General features: G+C 42.0%; 3 protein-coding genes across 3 annotated transcripts in view; all 3 read right to left on the bottom strand.

Moving 5' to 3' along the window:
* Positions 1-758: 758 nt before the first annotated feature.
* Positions 759-5,882, bottom strand: LOC100512519 (olfactory receptor 1S1-like). Its single transcript, XM_021085039.2, has 3 exons — positions 4,959-5,882; positions 4,618-4,632; positions 759-767 (listed from the first exon to the last, which is right to left on the bottom strand). The coding sequence occupies exons 1-3, from the start codon at positions 5,880-5,882 to the stop codon at positions 759-761; spliced, it is 948 nt and encodes a 315-aa protein (XP_020940698.2).
* Positions 5,582-19,106, bottom strand: part of OR10W1 (olfactory receptor family 10 subfamily W member 1) — a 31,204-nt gene continuing 17,679 nt past the window's right edge. The window contains exons 3-4 of the mRNA XM_085015133.1: positions 7,683-8,006; positions 5,582-5,925 (exon numbers count right to left, since the gene is read on the bottom strand). The gene's annotated coding sequence lies outside the window, so the exon portion shown is untranslated. The remainder of the gene's footprint in view (positions 5,926-7,682; positions 8,007-19,106) is intronic.
* On the bottom strand, positions 15,997-18,557 carry OR10Q1 (olfactory receptor family 10 subfamily Q member 1). The gene has a single exon (XM_021085038.2). It carries the CDS (start codon positions 17,239-17,241, stop codon positions 16,282-16,284), a length of 960 nt encoding a protein of 319 aa, XP_020940697.1. The 5' UTR covers positions 17,242-18,557; the 3' UTR covers positions 15,997-16,281.

Below are 19,106 nucleotides of genomic sequence, written 5' to 3'. Positions count from 1 at the left end.
TTGAGAGTTTTTTTTTTTTAAATCAGGGATGAATTTTTGATTTTGTCTAAAAGTTTTCCTGCACTCACTAAGATGATCATGCTGTGTTTTATTGTTTGTTTATATGGTGAGTTACTTTGATTCCTTTGGAATGTTAAACAGTTCTTTATTTCTAAGGTAAACTTCACTTGGTCACAGTGGAGTATTCTTTTTATGATGAAAGAAAGTAGAAGGTGTTCTGCCTATTCTTGATGGTTAAAAAGGTCACAGAAGGTATTGCCTCAAGTCATATGCCAGTTTTAAAAGGAATTTATAGCTCCAAGTCATCTAAATCCCTCTATTAAAAAGAGAATATAGACAGAGGCATAATCAGGGAAAGGAAGATAGAAGCAAATAAGAAGTTTGAAATGTTTTCGAAAAATATATGTTCTGAAGGAGGCATTTTCCATTTGAATTCAACCATAGGACGTGGGATGGTGGAGCAATCATTCGGAATTATGCTCATGGGCTGGAGAGGGCAGGTCAGGAATTCCCATTTCAGGAATAATGGTTTGACTCCAGTGGTGTTTGAAACAGCTGATCCCTCCTTTTTCTTGGAAGAATTGTCACTTCCTCCCCATCTTCCCGACATTACTTTATTCTTTATTTATCCCATCTCCTTGGCTGCTGCTCCTCAGACCCCTTTGCTGGGTCTTTATTTCTAGACGTTAGTAACACTGTGAGTTAGCGGCAGAGTCGGACCAGATGCCAAGTCTCTTGGTTACAAATTTATGACTCTGCTACTCCACCTGGAATAATGAAAGCAGAGGTCTGCGATGTTTCATATTGGAGCTGGGAGTGGAATAGAGTGGACTTTGGGGGTACTCAAGAAAGGCAGGACTCTTAAGAGGATGGTTTGGTAATGCACATAAAAGCAGGTAGTTTTTACATTTGTGATGAAAAAACTCAAATAGATCATAAAAATTTGAGACACCATAGAGAAAGGTAAGTGGCTGATCATATATATTCTCTTAAAGAGGTTGGATTTTTGTAAGTTTACAGAAGAATAAAAGTCAGCTTTGACTGGGTACAAATAAACCTAATTTGATAGAGCAGATAGAATGGAGTTAGAGTCCAGGGAACAGCCGAAGAAAAAGGAACAGTTACTATTTATGTGTTTTTTTTTTTTTTTTTTTACTGCTTATGATATACTAGGCACCATGGTAGTTGTCTACATATTTATTTAACCACAAACAGCTTTGGAATATTGGGATTATTATTCCAATTTTATAGACAAAAAGGTGAGTTTCAGTGTCTAAGTAATTTTCCTTAGACCACACAGGTGGGTCAGAACTTGCTGAAAAGTCAGAATTTAGACCAGATCTTTTCTCTGCATTACAGTGCAATTGTTAGAGAGAAATTAGATTCTATAACTAGCAATAGTTTTCTCCAGAGCTGGAAATATGAAAAGAGGATTTGGACAGGGGAAAACCCCCCACATTTTTCTGGGTAGATACAGAGTATTTTTAAGATGGATGTCTCAAAGACATTTCCATCAACCAGTTGTCATCTAAATTCTCAGAATCCTAGAGCTGGAGTGGAACTCAGGGCTCATGTGGTTCAGTGATGGCTTAGCACATCAGGGTCAACTGGAGGGCATTTAAAAAATGCCAGTGCCCATTTCCCTCACTAGAGTGTGGGTTAGTAGATCCAGGCAAGAGTTTTGAAGGAAAGTAGTCAAACGTTGTTTGTAGTCTTTTCCCAGCCTTGGCGAAGTCTGAGGTTTGATACTCTATTAAATCCTCCTGGCAACTAATCTAAGACCTGTATAGGTGCATATTGGATCCAAGACACATGCCAGTCCTGCTGAAATGGCTTTGAGATGACATGAGCACTTCCATCTATGTTAAAATTGGTAATGGAGAAATCTGTAATTGATGACCAACCTGTATTTGCTGAGATACAGCTTCACTAGAAAATGGGTACTAGTCACACACCACGGAGGGGCTATGTGATAAGCAAGTAAATAAAGTTTCCCTGAACTTCAGCTCTGTCTCATGATGGTACACACCCAGTGTTCACTCACATGACCAGGCACATCTCAAGTGTGGAATGACTAGGATAATTAAAAGGCATGCCTGGGAATCATGAGATCTCTACGCTGCCCCTGTGTGTTGTGTGACTGTCCTGTATCCTTTCTTTCTTTTTTGGCTTTTTTTTTTTTTTTTTTTTTTTTGGTCTTTTCAGGGTCGCACCTGCTGCATATGGAGGTTCCCTGGCTAGGGTCTAATTGGAGCTGTAGCCACTGGCCTACACCACAGCCAAAATAATGTGGGATCTGAGCCACGTCTGTGAGCTATACCACAGCTAATGGCAACACCAGATCCTTAACCCACCAAGCAAGGTCAGGAATCGAACCCGCAACCCCATGGTTTCTAGTTGGATTTGTTTCCACTTTGCCATGAAGGGAACTTCCTGTATCCTTTCTTAAAGCTTTCCTAACACTTGATTTTCGTGTATCTTGTGAGTTTAATTGGGTCTGAACACAAGACCACTGCAGCTGGTTGAGAAGGCACTGAAGAGTTTGAAAATGTGAATTAAAAAAAAAAAATTCCTCTAGGTAATTCTGATGTACACCTTCAGTTGGAAACAACTGAGACCAATGATCTCATCTTGTAGATGAGAAGCCAATTTTAAGAAGGTGAGCTGAGGGAGTTTCTGTCATGTCTCAGTGGTTAATGAACCCAACTGGCTTCCATGAGGATGCAGGTTTGATCCCTGGCCTCGCTCAGTGGGTTAAGGATCCGGTGTTGCCCTGAGCTGTGGGGTAGTGCGGCCCCAAAAAGACAAAAGATAAAAGACAAAAAAAAAAAAAAAAGAAGAAGAAAGAAAGAAAAGAAAAGAAAGAAAGAAAGAAGGTGGGAACCCTCCTGCACTGTTGGTGGGAATGTAAACTGGTACAGCCACTATGGAGAACAGTTTGGAGATACCTTAGAAATCTATACATAGAACTTCCATATGACCCCGCAATCCCACTCTTGGGCATCTATCCGGACAAAACTCTACTTAAAAGAGACACATGCACCCGCATGTTCATTGCAGCCCTATTCACAATAGCCAGGACATAGAAACAACCCAAATGTCCATCGACAAATGATTGGATTCGGAAGATGTGGTATATATACACAATGGAATACTACTCAGCCATAAAAAAGAATGACATAATGCCATTTGCAGCAACATGGATGGAACTAGAGAATCTCATACTGAGTGAAATGAGCCAGAAAGACAAAGACAAATACCATATGATATCACTTATAACTGGAATCTAATATCCAGCACAAATGAACATCTCCTCAGAAAAGAAAATCATGGGAGTTCCCGTCGTGGCGCAGTGGTTAACGAATCCAACTAGGAACCATGAGGTTGTGGGTTCGGTCCCTGCCCTTGCTCAGTGGGTTAAGAATCGGGCGTTGCCATGAGCTGTGGTGTAGGTTGCAGACGCAGCTCGGATCCCGCGTTGCTGTGGCTCTGGCGTAGGCCGGTGGCTACAGCTCTGATTCAACCCCTAGCCTGGGAACCTCCATATGCGCGGGAGCGGCCCAAGAAATAGCAACAACAACAAAAGACAAAAGACAAAAAAAAAAAAAAAAAAAAAAAAAAAGAAAATCATGGACTTGGAGAAGAGACTTGTGGCTGCCTGATGGGAGGGGGAGGGAGTGGGAGGGATCGGGAGCTTGGGCTTATCAGACACAATTTAGAATAGATTTACAAGGAGATTCTGCTGAATAGCATTGAGAACTTTGTCTAGATACTCATGTTGCAACAGAAGAAAGGGTGGGGGAAAAATGTAATTGTAATGTATACATGTAAAGATAACCTGACTCCCTTGCTGTACAGTGGGAAAATATGAAAAAAAAAAAAAAAGAAGGTGAGCTCTCATAGCTAAAGTCTCATAGCTAACTTGGGGACAGAATCGGGACTAAAACAAAAGTCTTCTATATACCTGCTCCTGGTTTGCCATTGAAACTCACTTCCCAAGATGTGTTTTGAACTACACTAGTCATCACTCTGTGATAAATCTGGTTCTGTATGACCAAATAAGTTTAGTTTTGAGAAACACTGCATACTGTATTACTATCCTGGAGATTTAAACCATTCTAAAGGCTCCAAGAAGTTGTCTAGTTAAGAAATTTTGCTTTATTTAGGTCAGAATTGTCCCAATGTATGTGAACATGGGACTCTTTGTTTTTATAGCCATTAAACATATCAATGAATAGTAATTTGTTTTGGCAAAACAAACCTTGAGAAAAGATGATCTAGAGAAATTGAGATTGAATAAAGAAAATAGTAAGAATTATCCTCAAAGATGTAAAGCTAGACGGTAGGTTCTGCATATACTTGTTATTGTTTAACTTATAAACAATTCGCACCAAATATAATCTAGATGTGTATTATTATTATTAAAGTTAGTAGTAGCATAGATTATAATCTAGGTATGTATTATTTTTTTAATTTTTAATTTTTTTTTTTTTGCCTTTTTAGGGCCATACCTGTGGCATGTGGAGGTTCCCAGGCTAGGGGTCCAATCGGAGCTGTAGCTGCCAACCTATACCACAGCCACAGCAACACCAGATCTGAGCTGTGTCTGTAACCTACACCACAGCTCACAGCAATGCCAGATCCCCAACCCACTGAGCGAGGCCAGGGATTGAACCTGCAATCTCATGGTTCCTAGTCAGATTCGTTTCCGCTGCGCCATTATGGGAACTCCTAGATATGTATTATTGTGAGTAACCATAGGGTTAAGAGTCTTCTTTGAAGACCAGAGGTATGTGGAAAAGTCCTAGGCTTCAGAGGTTGGAATAGGAGGCAGATATCTGAAAGTTTGTCAAAAGCTGAACCATCATATCTATGTCACAAACTCTGGGTAGAATTATTCATTTTGTTATGGAGATAAAAGGAAGTCATATGCCCAGGGTATCAAAGGGAGATCTCCTTTTCACATTGATGAGTTTTCTCAGGGCACCTTTCATGTCCTTGTTCCTCAGGCTGTAGATGAAGGGGTTCGCCATGGGCGTCACCACAGTGAAGAGTACTGCACCAATCTTATCTCTGTTGTCAGGGTCAGTGGATGAGGGGAAGAAGTAAACCCCCACAATGGTCCCATAGAAGAGCAATACAACTGTCAGGTGAGAGCCACAGGTGGAGAAGGCTTTCCACTTTCCCTCTGTGGATGAGATTCTCAGGACATCCCTGACGATGCAGACATAGGAGAAGAGGATGAGGGCAAAGGGGAAGGTGATGACTGATAAGCCCACGATAAACAACACAAGCTGGTTGATCATCGTGTCTGAGCAGGACAGTCTGAGCAGGGGGGCTAAGTCACAGAAGAAGTGTGGGAGAGTGTTGCTGTCACAGAAGACCAGTCGAAGGAGCAGGAGGGTGTGCGTCAAGGAAACAGTATTACTGAGGACCCACGGGATGACTGTGAGCAGCAAGCAGAGCCTGGGTTCCATGATGGTTGTATAATTCAGAGGGTGGCAGATGGCCACAAAACGGTCATAGGCCATGACCCCCAAGAGGAAATTATCAATAACGACAAACAGAGTAGCAAAGTACATCTGAGTGATGCAGCTCTCATAGGAGATGGATTGACTCTTGGTCTGAATATTCACCAGCATTTTGGGGACTGAGGTGGAAATGGAGGAAATATCAGCAAAGGACAGGTTGGCAAGGAAGAGGTACATGGGGGTGTGAAGGTAAGAATCCAAGCCAATGGCCAGAATGATGAGTCCATTCCCAGCCACAGTGACCAGGTACATACCCAGGAAAAGCACAAAGAGGGGCTTCTGATGCTCAGCCTGGTTGGAGAGTCCCAGGAGGAGGAATTCCGAGATGGTGGTTTGGTTTCCTTGATGCATATTTCTGCTGATCTGGAGAAAGGAACACGAGGTCTTCACAACCCTACAGGAAAACCCAATATGGTACCACTTAACTGTGGCCATTGCAGGAGGTGAGGATGGAGAAGGATTACTTAATAAGGAACTATGTCAGCCATGCAGAGACTCAGGAAATTCCTTAGATAGAAAAGACAGAGGCAGGATAGATACTTCTCAATGAACATGTTTTAAACTCTAACATAACTCTGATTTTTTTTTTTTTTACAGTTGGTTCCAACTATAAAAGAGATACCCTAATTTGAGGGCAATAGTGAGGTATAATCCATTTTCTAAAAAATGCCAAGTAGCCATGAAGGAATTATTTAAAAAATGCACTAAGAGTTCGCATTGTGGCTCATGGTTAACTAACACAATTAGTATCCATGAAGACTCGAGTTCAATCCCTGGCCTTACTCAGTGGGTTAAGGATCTGGCATTGCTATCAGCTGTGGTGTAGGTCACAGATGAGGCTTGGATCTGGCATTGCTGTCTCTGTGACATAGGCCGGCAGCTGCAGCTCTGACCCCTAGCTGGGGAACCTCCATATACTACGGGTGCGGCTCTAAAAAAAAAAAAAAAAAGAACTAAAAGACCTTTGACACCATTCACCTTCATCCTTTAAATCTAAGAAAAGAGAATGTTAAATAGTGATGTAGGTGAGGAGTTTGGGGAAGAAGAAACACCTGAGGGGCAGGAATGCTAATGTAAGTGCTCCTACCCACTCGAGTTAGGGGAGGGCTCCAAAAGGACTGGTCTTGGAGAATGTAAGGGAGGGGAGATCCGAATTTTACTTCATTCATAGCCAGATGTTAGATGAGTGGAGAAAATTTAGGGGATACATAGGAGCCTAAAGATTGTGTTTGTGGGCCCTCTGGATCAGCCAACACCGTGGGCTCACTCTGCAGGTAGGGCAATCCTGCATCCTCATACATAGTGCAGCAAGTTATCCACAAGCCTAGTGGATGCTGCTGGAAGCCATTGAGCTCAAGCCACCTTGTTGGGACTCCAACCAAGAAGGGACCTGCTGGGGTGGTGGAGGAGGCTTTAGCAGTAAGAGGTCAAGGATGGCTCTGTTATGACAGAGATTATAGAGAGATCAGGGAGAAAACTCATTGTCCTTGTTGGGAAACTGCTTCATGAAGTTGTTCCTGAAAAGAATATTGAAGAGTCCCAAATGTTCTTGGGACAGAGCACGTCAGCCACACACAACTCACCAATTGCTAGTCTTCCAAGGCAACAGGCTTGAAGACTTTGCCCTTTTTCTCAGCCCCATTCTTCCCCCTTACTATTTACTGCTACACACTCCCAAGGTACACAGCAGGTTGAGCTCAGGAAGGAGGGCATGTGCTTTGAAGAATATGAAACTGATGGTATTTTTTTTTGTCTTTTTGCCCTTTTTTGGGGGGCTGCACCTGCGGCATATGGAGGTTCCCAGGCCAGGGGTCCAATCGGAGCTGTAGCCACCAGCCTACGCCAGAGCCACAGCAACGCTGGATCCGAGCCGCATCTGCAACCTACACCACAGCTCACGGCAACGCCGGATCATTAACCCACTGAGCAAGGGCAGGGACCGAACCCTCAACCTCATGGTTCCTGGTCGGATTCGTTAACCACTGCGCCACGATGGGAACTCCGGAAGTATGTATTTCTGAGTGGCAATTTCCAATCTCACCCTTCCTATTCTACCTCTCCTGCACATCAGCATTCCTGCATAAATTGTCTGAGATCTTGAGACACCTGCCTGGCTAGTTAAGAGCAGCACTAAAGTCTGAAAGGGCTCACCTCTGAAAGATGGTAGGATCTCAGGAAGTTACTGGAATCCAGACCCGGTAGCTTAACTTGTTGCTGACGGGGTTGCAGCAGGGAGACTGAGAGCAGGTCTTATGTACTTTTCAGAACCAAATTCTTCCCAAGCAGTTAACAGAGCCACGGTGCTGGGCTCATATGCTATAGTAGCTTCTTCTGAGTCCTTGGGGACAATGTCCCTGAGGTGATTTCCTCAAGACAGAGGTCGTTTTCATGTCCCAGGCTCCAAAGAGGTAAATGGGGAGTAGACAGGAAGCTCTGTCTGTTTGTCCTCAGGTGCCGCTTCTCACCTGTGGTTTCCTGTTTGTAAATTACTTGGTTATTGCCCTTTGTAGCAAGTGGATTATTTGCTGTTTATTATTTTGCCAGAGAGAAGGAGAGATTCTGAGAGTTCCTTCTCTGTTCCCTCTCTAGGGTCTGGAAGAGGAAATACTTAGTAAATACCTTGAGAATTGACTGTAATTTCTGCACTAGGGATTATGACTCTGAAGAGAGGCCCTCCCTAGTGGAAGGGGACAGGCTCCAGCCTTCTGAACTGCTTGAAATGAATGTCAGTGTTGGAAGGGAATCTGGGGACCCAGGAACTCAGCCCTCAGGGCTCTTAGTTGCAAACCAGAGAAATAAACTCTGGATTCTCAATATTGAAAAGAAGTATATTGAAATGATGTTGGGTAGTTCAGAGATAGCCGAGAACGCTGGAAATGGACCTTGAAATAGACATGAGAAAAGGAGGCTGTACAGCCAAAGACACAACCAAAATTAATACAAACCTTCCATTGATTTCATGTGCCTCCTAATAGAGTGCAGTTATTTTTCACCTGAAACAGGAACACTCACCTCCTCCTCAGCAGGCAACAACTTAATCTATGGACTAACTGTATAGCTACTCATGACTAATTTTTAAAATAACTGGGTAATGGAGAGGAAAGAAAAGGCAAGTTATCCTTCCTTCCTTCCTTCCTTCCTTCCTTCCTTCCTTCCTTCCTTCCTTCATCTTGGCCATAGCTAGGAAAGAAGTGTGGGTGAACCAGAATCCTTGTTTCTACAACTTGTCCATTTATGAGTTCCTTCTTCTGCTACTGTTATGGTCTGAATATTTGTGTCCTCCTAGAATTCCTATGCTGAAACCTGAGCCCCAGGCAATAGTAAAAGGATGGAGGGCCTTTGGGAGGTGATTAGGTCATGGAACAGAGCCTTCATGAATACGATTAGTATCCTTATAAATGAGGCCTGAAAGAGCTCCCTTGCCCCTTCTGCTATGTGAGGATCCAGTGAGAAAGTGGCAGTCAGCGAACCATGCAGCAGGCTCTCACAAGACACCAAATCTGCTAGTGCCTTGACCTTGGGTTTCTGGTCCCTAGCACTGTAAGAAACAAGTTTCTGGAAACCACGCTGTAGTGCAGTGGAAACAAGTCTGACTAATATCCATGAGGATGCAGGCTCTATCTCTGGCCTTGCTCAGTGGGTTAGGGATCCAGCTTTGCCATGAGCTGTGATGTAGGTTGCAGATGAGGCTCAGATTCCACATTGCTGTGGCTGTGGTGTAGGCTGGCAGCTGTAGCTCCAATTTGACCCCTAGCCTGGAAACTTCCATATGCCATGGGTTTGGCCCTAAAAACAAAAACAAAACAAAACAAAACAAAACAAAACAAAACAAAAAAAAGAAAAAGAAAAAGAAAAGAAAAGAAAAGGAAATAAATTTCTGTTGTTTACAAGCCACATGATTTGTGGTGTTTTGTTATAGCAGCCAGAAGGGAGTATAATAACTTCTGTCTTAGCATAAGTTTCTAAAAGACAATTTAAGACTTGACATTTTATTTGGAAAATGAAGTCCCAGGGATGTAAAGAGGAGGACAAATGAGGCAACAGAGTCTGGGCTGGATGCGGAACAATGCAATGATATGCATTACCGCAAGGGCGATTGTTCACACAAGCATGGGAGAGCCAGAGAAGATAACTCATGAGAAATCTTCCCCCAGCATGTCAGACTCCTCTGGAAGGAGAAATCATAGCCAGGGTCAATCCAGGGAGAGGAGAAAGGGATATTTATATGCCCTGTTCCTTTTCATCTCTTGCTTTCCATCGGTCAAGGTTCATCCCATGGGGACTTAACTCCCTTGAACTTCCAAGTTGCATCATCTGGCCGCTTGGTGGCCACATAGAAAGTCAGGAACTATATTCCACAATATGGCTCTTTATGACTGTTTATCCATTTTGAGGGAAACTGTGTGTGTGCAGGTTTGGTGTATAGGTTTAATGTGGGTGTCCGCTACCTGAGAGAGCTTGGAAAGAGGTAGCAGAGTTTGGAAGGTGAACTAAGTTCATTAGAAAGAAGGAAGGGGTTCCCGCTGTGGCGAAGTGGGTTAATATCTGATTGCACTTGCTCGGGTCACCGAAGAAGCACAGGTTTCATCCCGGGCTTGATGCAGTGGTTACTTCCAGCTGAAAAATTAAGATGATAATGAGACCTACTTTATAGCACTACTATGAAAATTAAGTAAGATAATGCATTGGTGTTCCCTGGTGGTCTAAAGGTTAGGGTCCAGGTGTGGTCACTGCTGTGGTGCAGGTTTGATCCCTGGCCCAGGGACATCCACTTGCCGTGGGTGCAGCCAGAAAAAAAATGTAGACTTAACCTTTGGCTTGATGTGCCACGTTTCCAGGTTCCTACTTTCTCCTTGACATGAGAGGGTTCCTCTGAACCAGTAACCTCTCTATTTGATAAAGTTTTATTTATTCATATATTTTAAAATTAAATTACATTTCATTATTACTTTTATTAGAGGATAGTTTATTTACAATATTTTATTTGTTTCAGGTGTACAATATAGTAATTCAATATTTTTATGGATTATACTTCATTTACTGTTACTATAAAAATATTGGATACTTTCCCTGTGTTGTACAGCATAGCCTTATATTTATTTTATAATTCCCTACCCTGTCTCTCTTCTCCTCTTACCTCTTTCTCCACTGGTAACTACTAGTTTGTTCTATATATCTGTAAGTCTGTTTCTGTTTGTTGTATTCCTTTGTTTTATTTTTTTAGATTCCACATTTAAGTGATAACATATAGTACTTATCTTTCCCTTTCTTATTTTGCTAAGAAAAGTACCCTCCAGGTCCAGCCAAGTTTTTGCAAATGGCAAAATTTCACTTTTTTTTTTTTTTTTTTTTGTCTTTTTGCTATTTCTTGGGCCGCTCCCGCGGCATATGGAGGTTCCCAGGCTAGGGGTCCAATCGGAGCTGTAGCCGCCGGCCTACGCCAGAGCCACAGCAACTCGGGATCCGAGCCGAGTCTGCAGCCTACACCACAGTTCACGGCAACGCCGGATTGTTAACCCACTGAGCAAGGCCAGGGATCGAACCCGCAACCTCATCGTTCCTAGTCGGATTCGTTAACCACTGCGCCACGATGGGAACTCCAAATTTCACTTTTGTCTATAGCTGTGTAGCATTCTATCACATCTTCTCTCCCATCTTTTTAAATTAAATTAAATTAAATTAATTCATTTTATGGCTTCACCCCTGGCATATGGAAGTTCCCTAGCCAGGGACTGAGTCTGAGCCACCATTGCGACCTATGCACAGCTATGGCAATGCCAGATACTTTAACCCACTGTGCAGAGCCAGGGACCAAACTTGCACTTCCAAAGTGACCCGAGCCACTGCACCACTGCACCACTGCACCACAAGTGGAACTCCCCTCACATTCTTTTATCCATTAACCTGTTGGACACTTAGCTTCCTTCTGTATCTTGGCTATTATAAATGATGCTGCTATGAACATTGAGGTGCATGTATATTTTCCAGTTAGAGTTTTTTTTTTTTTTTTTTTTTTTTTTGGATATATAGCCAGGAGTGGAAATGTTGGATCATGTAGTAGTTGTATTTTTATTTTTTTGAGGAACTTCTGTACTGTTTTCCATAGTGGCTAAACCAATTTACATTCTCATCAACTGTGTACAAAGAATCCCCTTTGTCCACATTCTTGCCAACAGCTGTTATTTGCAGTTTTTTTTTTTTTTTTGGATGATAGTCATTCTGACAAATATGAAGTGATATCTTATTGTGGGTTTTGATATATATTTCCCTGTGAGTGAGTATTGTGCTTTAATTTTTGCAGGAGAATTATGACATGTTTCTCAGTTTTCATGATTTCTCACTACATTTTCTCAAAGTTTGGATTAAAAAAATAAACCCTTTTTTTTGTGGGGGGAATGCTGGGAAGGAATTTCCACAAAGAAGTATTATTCCTAATGGTGTAACTAACCCTTCTTTTCATCCACCAGTTACACTGTAAGAAAAGAGTTGGAGAAATCCACTGTATCAACATACCTGTAATGTCATTGTCATGTATTTGGGCCACGAGATGCTTATTGATTCATAGTGGAGACATATGTGTACGCAATTACCCTATGTGATAAATTGTACTTTAATAACTTTTTTTTGTTGTTGTTGTTGTTGTTGTTGTTGTTATTGTTGCTATTTCTTGGGCCGCTCCCACGGCATATGGAGGTTCCCAGGCTAGGGGTTGAATCGGAGCTGTAGCCACCAGCCTATGCCAGAGCCACAGCAACGCGGGATCCGAGCCGTGTCTGCAACCTACACCACAGCTCACGGCAACGCCGGATGTTAACCCACTGAGCAAGGGCAGGGATCGAACCCGCAACCTCATGGTTCCTAGTCGGATTCGTTAACCACTGCGCCACGACGGGAACTCCTTTTTTTTTTTTTTTTTAATAAAATTCTAATGAGAGAGGCAAAGATAGATAGATAGTGGAGCTAGAGGTGATTTCCTGGGCAAGTACATCTCTGGAAGTTAGCTGATACCAAGGACAGATTCATAAACTTAAAGTCTGCGGGAAGGGGATAAACAAGGTTCTGGAAGAAAGAGTAAAATTTGAAAGTAGCAGTGAAGACGCATGAGAGGAAAAATGGAGGGAACCTAAAATAATTTTGCAAGTTCTGACTTTCACTTATGCTACTGAGCATCTACCTTGTCACGGGAAGGACATTTATTTTCTCAGGTGAAACATCACTGGTTGGCATTTCAGTCCCATGATGTGACTCATGATATACTGACATTCCACTCAGTGTTCTAACTTCAGAATCTAATAACTTGATGGAAAGACTCATATTAAGGGAATATACTTTTTTTTTTTTAATAAGAAGAAGGGGAGGAGTTCCCATTGTGGCGCACTGGTTAACGAGTCCGACTAGGAACTATGGGGTTGTGGGTTCGATACCTGCCCTTGCTCAGTGGGTTGAAGATTCGGTGTTGCTGTGAGCTGTGGTGTAGGTTGCAGACGTGGCTCAGATCCCGCCTTGCTGTGGCTCTGGCGTAGGCTGGCAGCTACAGCTCTGATTCGACCCCTAGCCTGGGAACCTCCATATGCCGTGGGAGTGGCCCAAGAAATGGCAAAAAGACAAAAAAAGAAAAAAAAAAAAAAGAAGAAGAAGGGGAGTTCTCGTTGTGGCTCAGTGATTAACGAATCCAACTAGGAACCATAAGGTTGCAGGTTCGATCCTTGGCCTTGCTCAGTGGGTTAAGGATCTGGCGTTACGTGAACTGTGGTGTAGTTCTCAGTGGCAGCTCGGATCCCACATTCCTGTGGCTCTGGTGTAGGCCGGTGGCTAAGGCTCCAATTCCACCCCTAGCCTGGGAACCGCCATATGCCGTGGGTACAGCCCTAGGAAAGAAAGGGGGGAAAAAAAAAAGGAAAAAAAAAGGAGCAACTAATTACATTCAGTTAATACATGTTCGGGAAGGAAATGGGGGCACTCAGTAATTCAGCTGAAAGGATTGATTCACATTTTAGGGTTTTCTTCCCAACAAGGTAATGACCCCTCTGCTCTTTTCTTTCTTTCTCCTTTCCTTTTCCTTCCTTCCTTCCTTCCTTCCTTCCTTCCTTCCTTCCTTCTTTCTTTCTCTCTCTTCTCTGTTCCAGGTTAATTTTCTGTAGGATTAGTGACATCAAATACAAATGAGAGGAGGCAAGGAAATGCAACTGCAAACTTTTCTTTTGTTGGCATTCGAGACAATGCCTAGCAGAACGTGTACATTTAATTGATTCATTATGTTCTCATGTGACATGGACCGGATACGTTCATGAGCAACCTGCCAATCAGAGACCTTTGCGTCTCTTCCCAACATTTAGCTGGAAGCAAAGGCATTTCTAATATTGTTCAATCCATGACTATTCCTGGAATAAATAATACTTTTTAGTTCTCCTTATCCCTGTGTGAAATCAGCTTAAACGTTTTAGAACATTGAAATAGTTTTGAAAAGAAAAAGAAGTAACCAAAGCAAAAAGTGTTAATCTAGGAAAACTATGGAAAGTGGAGGAAGATCATGCTGATGATGATGGAGTTTACTTGCCAAATAAATTTATCTCAGGTTCCTCTTAGAAATTATAATTTTCCCGATTATGAGAGTAATACAATCTTATGTTAAAAATCATGAAAAATGCATAAATGGATAAAAAAGACAAAGATTATCCATAATTCTACAAATCACAGGTAAAAACTGTTAACTTTTTGGTATCTTTCTATTCGTCATTATGTATATGTATTTTTACAAAGTTGGGCTTCTGCTGTATACAAAGTTCTGTACCTTTCTTTTATCACTTATAGTTATAAATGCCCCTTGTTATAAAATGTTAACTTAAATATAATTTTACGCATACAGCATTTATGTATCCAATATTTGAAATTACATCTTAATAATATTTCATTTTCTAAGTATAAGAAAAGCCTTATATTTTTAGTTTTGTTTGACTCTGTTAATTACTTGAGGTTACAATTTTAGAATAAGAATTATTGAGTCACAGAACAGATACTTTTCTAGGCTTTTGGTATACTTAGTTATATGGCATTTGGAAGGATTATACCAATTTCTTAGGCCAGTTTTAAAATCCACTGCAGACATCCTCACTCTTGTTAAAATGAATAAACAAAAACATCAATTAAGGTAGTCAGGGGGCCAGAAGAGGGAGCTCTTCTGCCCTACAATGATAGTAGAGTCCATCAGCCAGAAGTGACTGCCTCTCTTGCCTGCTAAGAGTTCAGCCAATGAGAGACTCTCATAACTCAGCCAATGAAAAGCCACTATACTTTGCAACTCTCACGTCCTCCAATGGACTCTTTGTTTACTACAGTCATACCAACTTCCTTTCAACCTTTTCACAAGGGTTTTTCCTTGCTGTGTGGGGACTTGTACAGACATGGTTTACTCTTGTTGTAGACCTCTAATTGCAATTCTTTGCTGATCCCGAATAAACCTTTTTTTTTTTTTTTTGCTAGGAAAATCACTGGTAGTCTATTTTAGGTCAACATTCTCTCCTTGGAATTGCTAAACAAAATCAGCTTTAGCGGCTGCTTCCAGTTCCTTGCCTTAGAGTTGTCGTGGGAATGATCATTCATTCCAGTTAAGAACTGTCGTGGGAGCTCTCTCCATCTCGTTGCTCCTCAGGGTATGAGAAGGTTGGGCAGCATAAAGGCAGCCATGAATATCAGAGAGGGAGCCGATTCTACTTGAGTGTTTGTGCATGCTTGGCAGCTGGACTTGGCTAGAAGTGTGAGAAACAGTGGCACCACCCTCTGAGTGGATCTGAGTAGCAGCCATTGTGAAGACACAGACGAGGTGAGGTGAGGACAAGTCTATGTGAAAGCTTCCAGGACAGCAAGCACATGCAGGTAGCGCTGGCATCATTCAAATGCAGTTTTTGTTACTCTAGCTTGACTAGTACATAGTAGGTGTTTAGTTAACGAGTGCTATTTCTGGACTGCTCCCTGGTAGGGCAAAATAAAAGAAAATTGAGGCAACCAGATGGGATGGATGGAATGAAGGAAATTGATGCTTTAAATAAGTTATTTTTGTTTGCTTGTTTCCTTTTTTCAGCCACACCTGCAGCATGTGGAAGTTCCCTGGCTAGGGATCGAATCAGAGCTGCCGTTCCCTGGGCCTATGCCACAACCACAGCAATGTGGGATCTGAGGTGCATTTGCAACCTACACCTAAGGATCTTGCAGTATGGCCAGATCCTTAACCCATTGAGTGAGGCCAAGGATTGAACCTGCATCCTCACAGACACAATGATTTGTTCTTAACCTGCTGAGCCACAATGGGAACTCCTAAATAGGCTATTGTTTGTCATAGGTTCATAGCTAAAATAATAAAAATAATAATAAAGCACATTTCTTTGAGTAAAATACATGTTTGTATGGATAGTTCATACTTAAGGCATGCTTCATGGGATAAGTTGATATTGTCTCCAAGTCTAAAGGTGTAAAAGCATCAAACTTTATTCATAGCATGTTTGGGAGGTTACTGATAGACCAACTGACATTGGTGAGCTGTGATCTTTATAGCAGGACCAGTAGTCTAGAGCTCCTACATTGAAATTTCTAAATTTTCAAATCTTATTTGACATGCTGGAAAATGAGTGCAGATTGTGGACATGGAGCAAATATGGCAAAAAATACATATCATCTGCAATGTGTGGGAAATCATATGCTGTATTTGTTATTTTCATTGCAAGTGACTGATACCCACTGCAGTCCCCCTAAGCCTTCAGTTGGTGTCAGAGGCTGCTTTACTGATGATGGCATGTCTCAGAGCGTCTTTGACATCCTTGTTGCGTAAAGTGTAAATCAGGGGGTTGAGTAAGGGGGTGACAAAGGTATAGACCAGTGCGATTTGGCGGTCTTCATCCTCTGAGGTGCTGGACCTTGGACGCAGGTAGACCAGGCTGCAACAGCCATACTGCAGCAGGACCACAGTGAGGTGGGAGGAACAGGTGGAGAAGGCCCGGCGGCGGCCCTCCCCAGAACGGATGCGCAGGATGGCTGAGGTGATGAACGCATAGGAGACACAGATGAGCAAGAAGGGGACGGTCAGCACGAGGATGCCCACGACATACAGGACAGCCTGGTGTACGCGGATATCAGCACAGGCCAGCCGTAGAACCGGAGGCACATCACAGAGGAAGTGGTTGATTTCCCGGAGGTGCCCGCAGAAGGGCAGGGTGAAGATTAAGGAGGTGAGCTGCAGGGACAAGAAGAGGGCCAGGCCAAGGGCACCTGCCACCATTTGAATGCACAGCTTCTGGGTCATGATAAGAGTGTAGTGCAGTGGGTGGCAGATGGCCACATAGCGATCATAAGCCATGACTGCCAAGAGAAAACAGTCAGTGCTGCCAAGGGTGACAAAAAAGAACATTTGGGCCCCACAGCCAGCCAATGGTATGGGCTTCTGGAACCCCCAAATATTGGAAAGCATCAAAGGCACCACAACAGATGTGTAGCAGATTTCCAGGAAAGACAGATTGGACAGGAAGAAATACATCGGGGTGCGGAGGGAGCTGTGGGTGCACACCGCCCAGACGATGGCTGTGTTTCCACAAAGGATCATCAAGTAGAGGAGGAGGAAGAGGAGGAAGAGGAGCGCCTGGAATTCTGGGACGGTGGTGAAGGCGCGGAACACAAACTCGGGGGGACCCGACTGGTTGAGCACAGGGCTCCCAGCCACCATGTCTCCTGCAAAAGAAGGGCAGAAAGTGCTGAACCTTCCTGAAACTAATACAATAGTGTTAAATCAACTATATCCCAATAGAATTTTTAAAAAAGAAAGTGCGGAACCTCCCTTTGCAGAGTTATTTAATTGCCTGAGTAGAATCAGGGATTTAAGATTTGACTTTTGATTTTGAATTACCTATTGTGCATCCGGTTTGTAATCTCAGTGCTTGGGAATGAATTCACAAGAGAGGACATGGTATATTTTTCCTTGGAAATCTTCATGAATGGGATTGTGTCTAATGTGTAGAAGTTTCTGGTGACAGAGATGCCACCAGATGTTCCGAAAAATGTCTTTTTTATTTATTTTTATTATTATTATTTTCTTTATTTTTTCTTTTGCTTTTTTTAGGGCCGCACTCGCAGCATATGGAGGTTCCCAGGGTAGGGGTCTAATCAGAGCTGTAGCTGCCGGCCTACACCACAGCCACAGCAATGCCAGATCCGAGCCGTGTCTGCGACCTACACCATAGCTCACAACAACGCTGGATCCTTAACCCACTGAGCCAGGCCCAGAATCGAACCCACAACCTCATGGTTTCTAGTCGGATTTGTTTCCACTGCACCACGATGGGAACTCCTTTTTTTTGTAATTCTGGTATTTAAAATCCAATTGACGAGGGCTAATTCTTTGCTTGTATTTAATTAAACATATGAGTTGTATACAGTTGCACTTCGGCATTGTGGGGGATTGCTTCTGGGTCCTCCTTAGATACCAAAATCCACGAAGGCTCAAGTCCCTTTCATAAAGTAGGATTTTATTTGTGTATAACCTACATACATCCTCCTGTATGCTTTAAATCATCTCTAAATTACTCATAACATCTAATACAGTGCTATGTAAATAGTTGCCTATGCCTGGCAAATTCAGGTTTTGCTTTCTGGAACTTTCTGGAAAAATTTTTTTTCAAATATTTTCTAATTGGTTGACTCCAAGGATGCAGAGTGCATAAATAGGAGCCACTGTAGCTGTAGATATTTTTGAAATTAGTACATGGATGTGATGTTTACTTTTTTGGTAAAACTTTTTGAAATATAACACATACAGAGAACTTCATAAATTCTAAATGTACAGCTTGATTTTTTACACGGTAAATATACCAGTATAAACACTACCAAGATTAAGAAAAAAACCAATTCCAGTTATTTACAAGCATTCTTTATGTCTTCTCTCAGTCTTTATCCCTTACAAAGATAACTACCCTTTTGGTTTTTATCACTGCGGATTAGTTTAGCTATGCTTCAGTTTATATATATAACAATAAAGTGTGTATTTTATTGTAACTGGCTTCAGCACTATGTCTGCAAAGTTATTCTTGTTGTTTTGGGTAGCAAGACTTTGTTCTTTCCATTACTTTATAGTATCCCACTTTTTTGGGGCTATGCTGTTATTTATTCATGAGTTGTTCGCTTTTCATCCAGTTTTGAGTCCATACAAAACTAGTCAAACACATTTTCTTTCAGTCCTTTCTGATATATCCTCTTTATGTATTTCCTCTCATTTGAATACTTAAAAACATTTTCAAATGTGAACATAAACTTTTAAGATTTAGACAGATTCCAACTAAAGGAACTTCTAAGTGAATATGTTAATAATGAAGTGGGGCTGCCTGAGTCAAGAAAAGACAGGAAGAAAACTAAAAATGCAGTAGCTGAATTCAAACAGACATTAGAACAATCAGGTGAATAAGAGATTTATGAGCATCTGTGAAGGGAAAAGTGCCTATCAAGTAAGAACTTTCTATAGGTTGAACTATAGTTTTATTTTCAATACAAAACCCCAAGAGACAATAAAGCTATGTTTTACAGAGTTTTAAGAAAAAA

This window comes from Sus scrofa, chromosome 2 (assembly GCF_054392235.1).
Source record: "Sus scrofa isolate SSC_HxYL_T2T_F1_AM1 chromosome 2, Sscrofa_HxYL_maternal_Yorkshire_Landrace_v2.0, whole genome shotgun sequence".
Classification (NCBI taxonomy): Eukaryota; Metazoa; Chordata; class Mammalia; order Artiodactyla; family Suidae; genus Sus; species Sus scrofa.
The sequence above is the reverse complement of the archived record's forward strand: the minus strand, read 5'-3'. Positions and strand labels throughout refer to the sequence as shown.

Excerpts from the sequence above, each read along its gene's own strand:
- LOC100512519 (XM_021085039.2), bottom strand. The coding sequence starts at position 5,882 with ATGCATCAAGGAAACCAAACCACCATCTCGGAATTCCTCCTCCTGGGA.
- OR10Q1 (XM_021085038.2), bottom strand. The coding sequence starts at position 17,241 with ATGGTGGCTGGGAGCCCTGTGCTCAACCAGTCGGGTCCCCCCGAGTTT.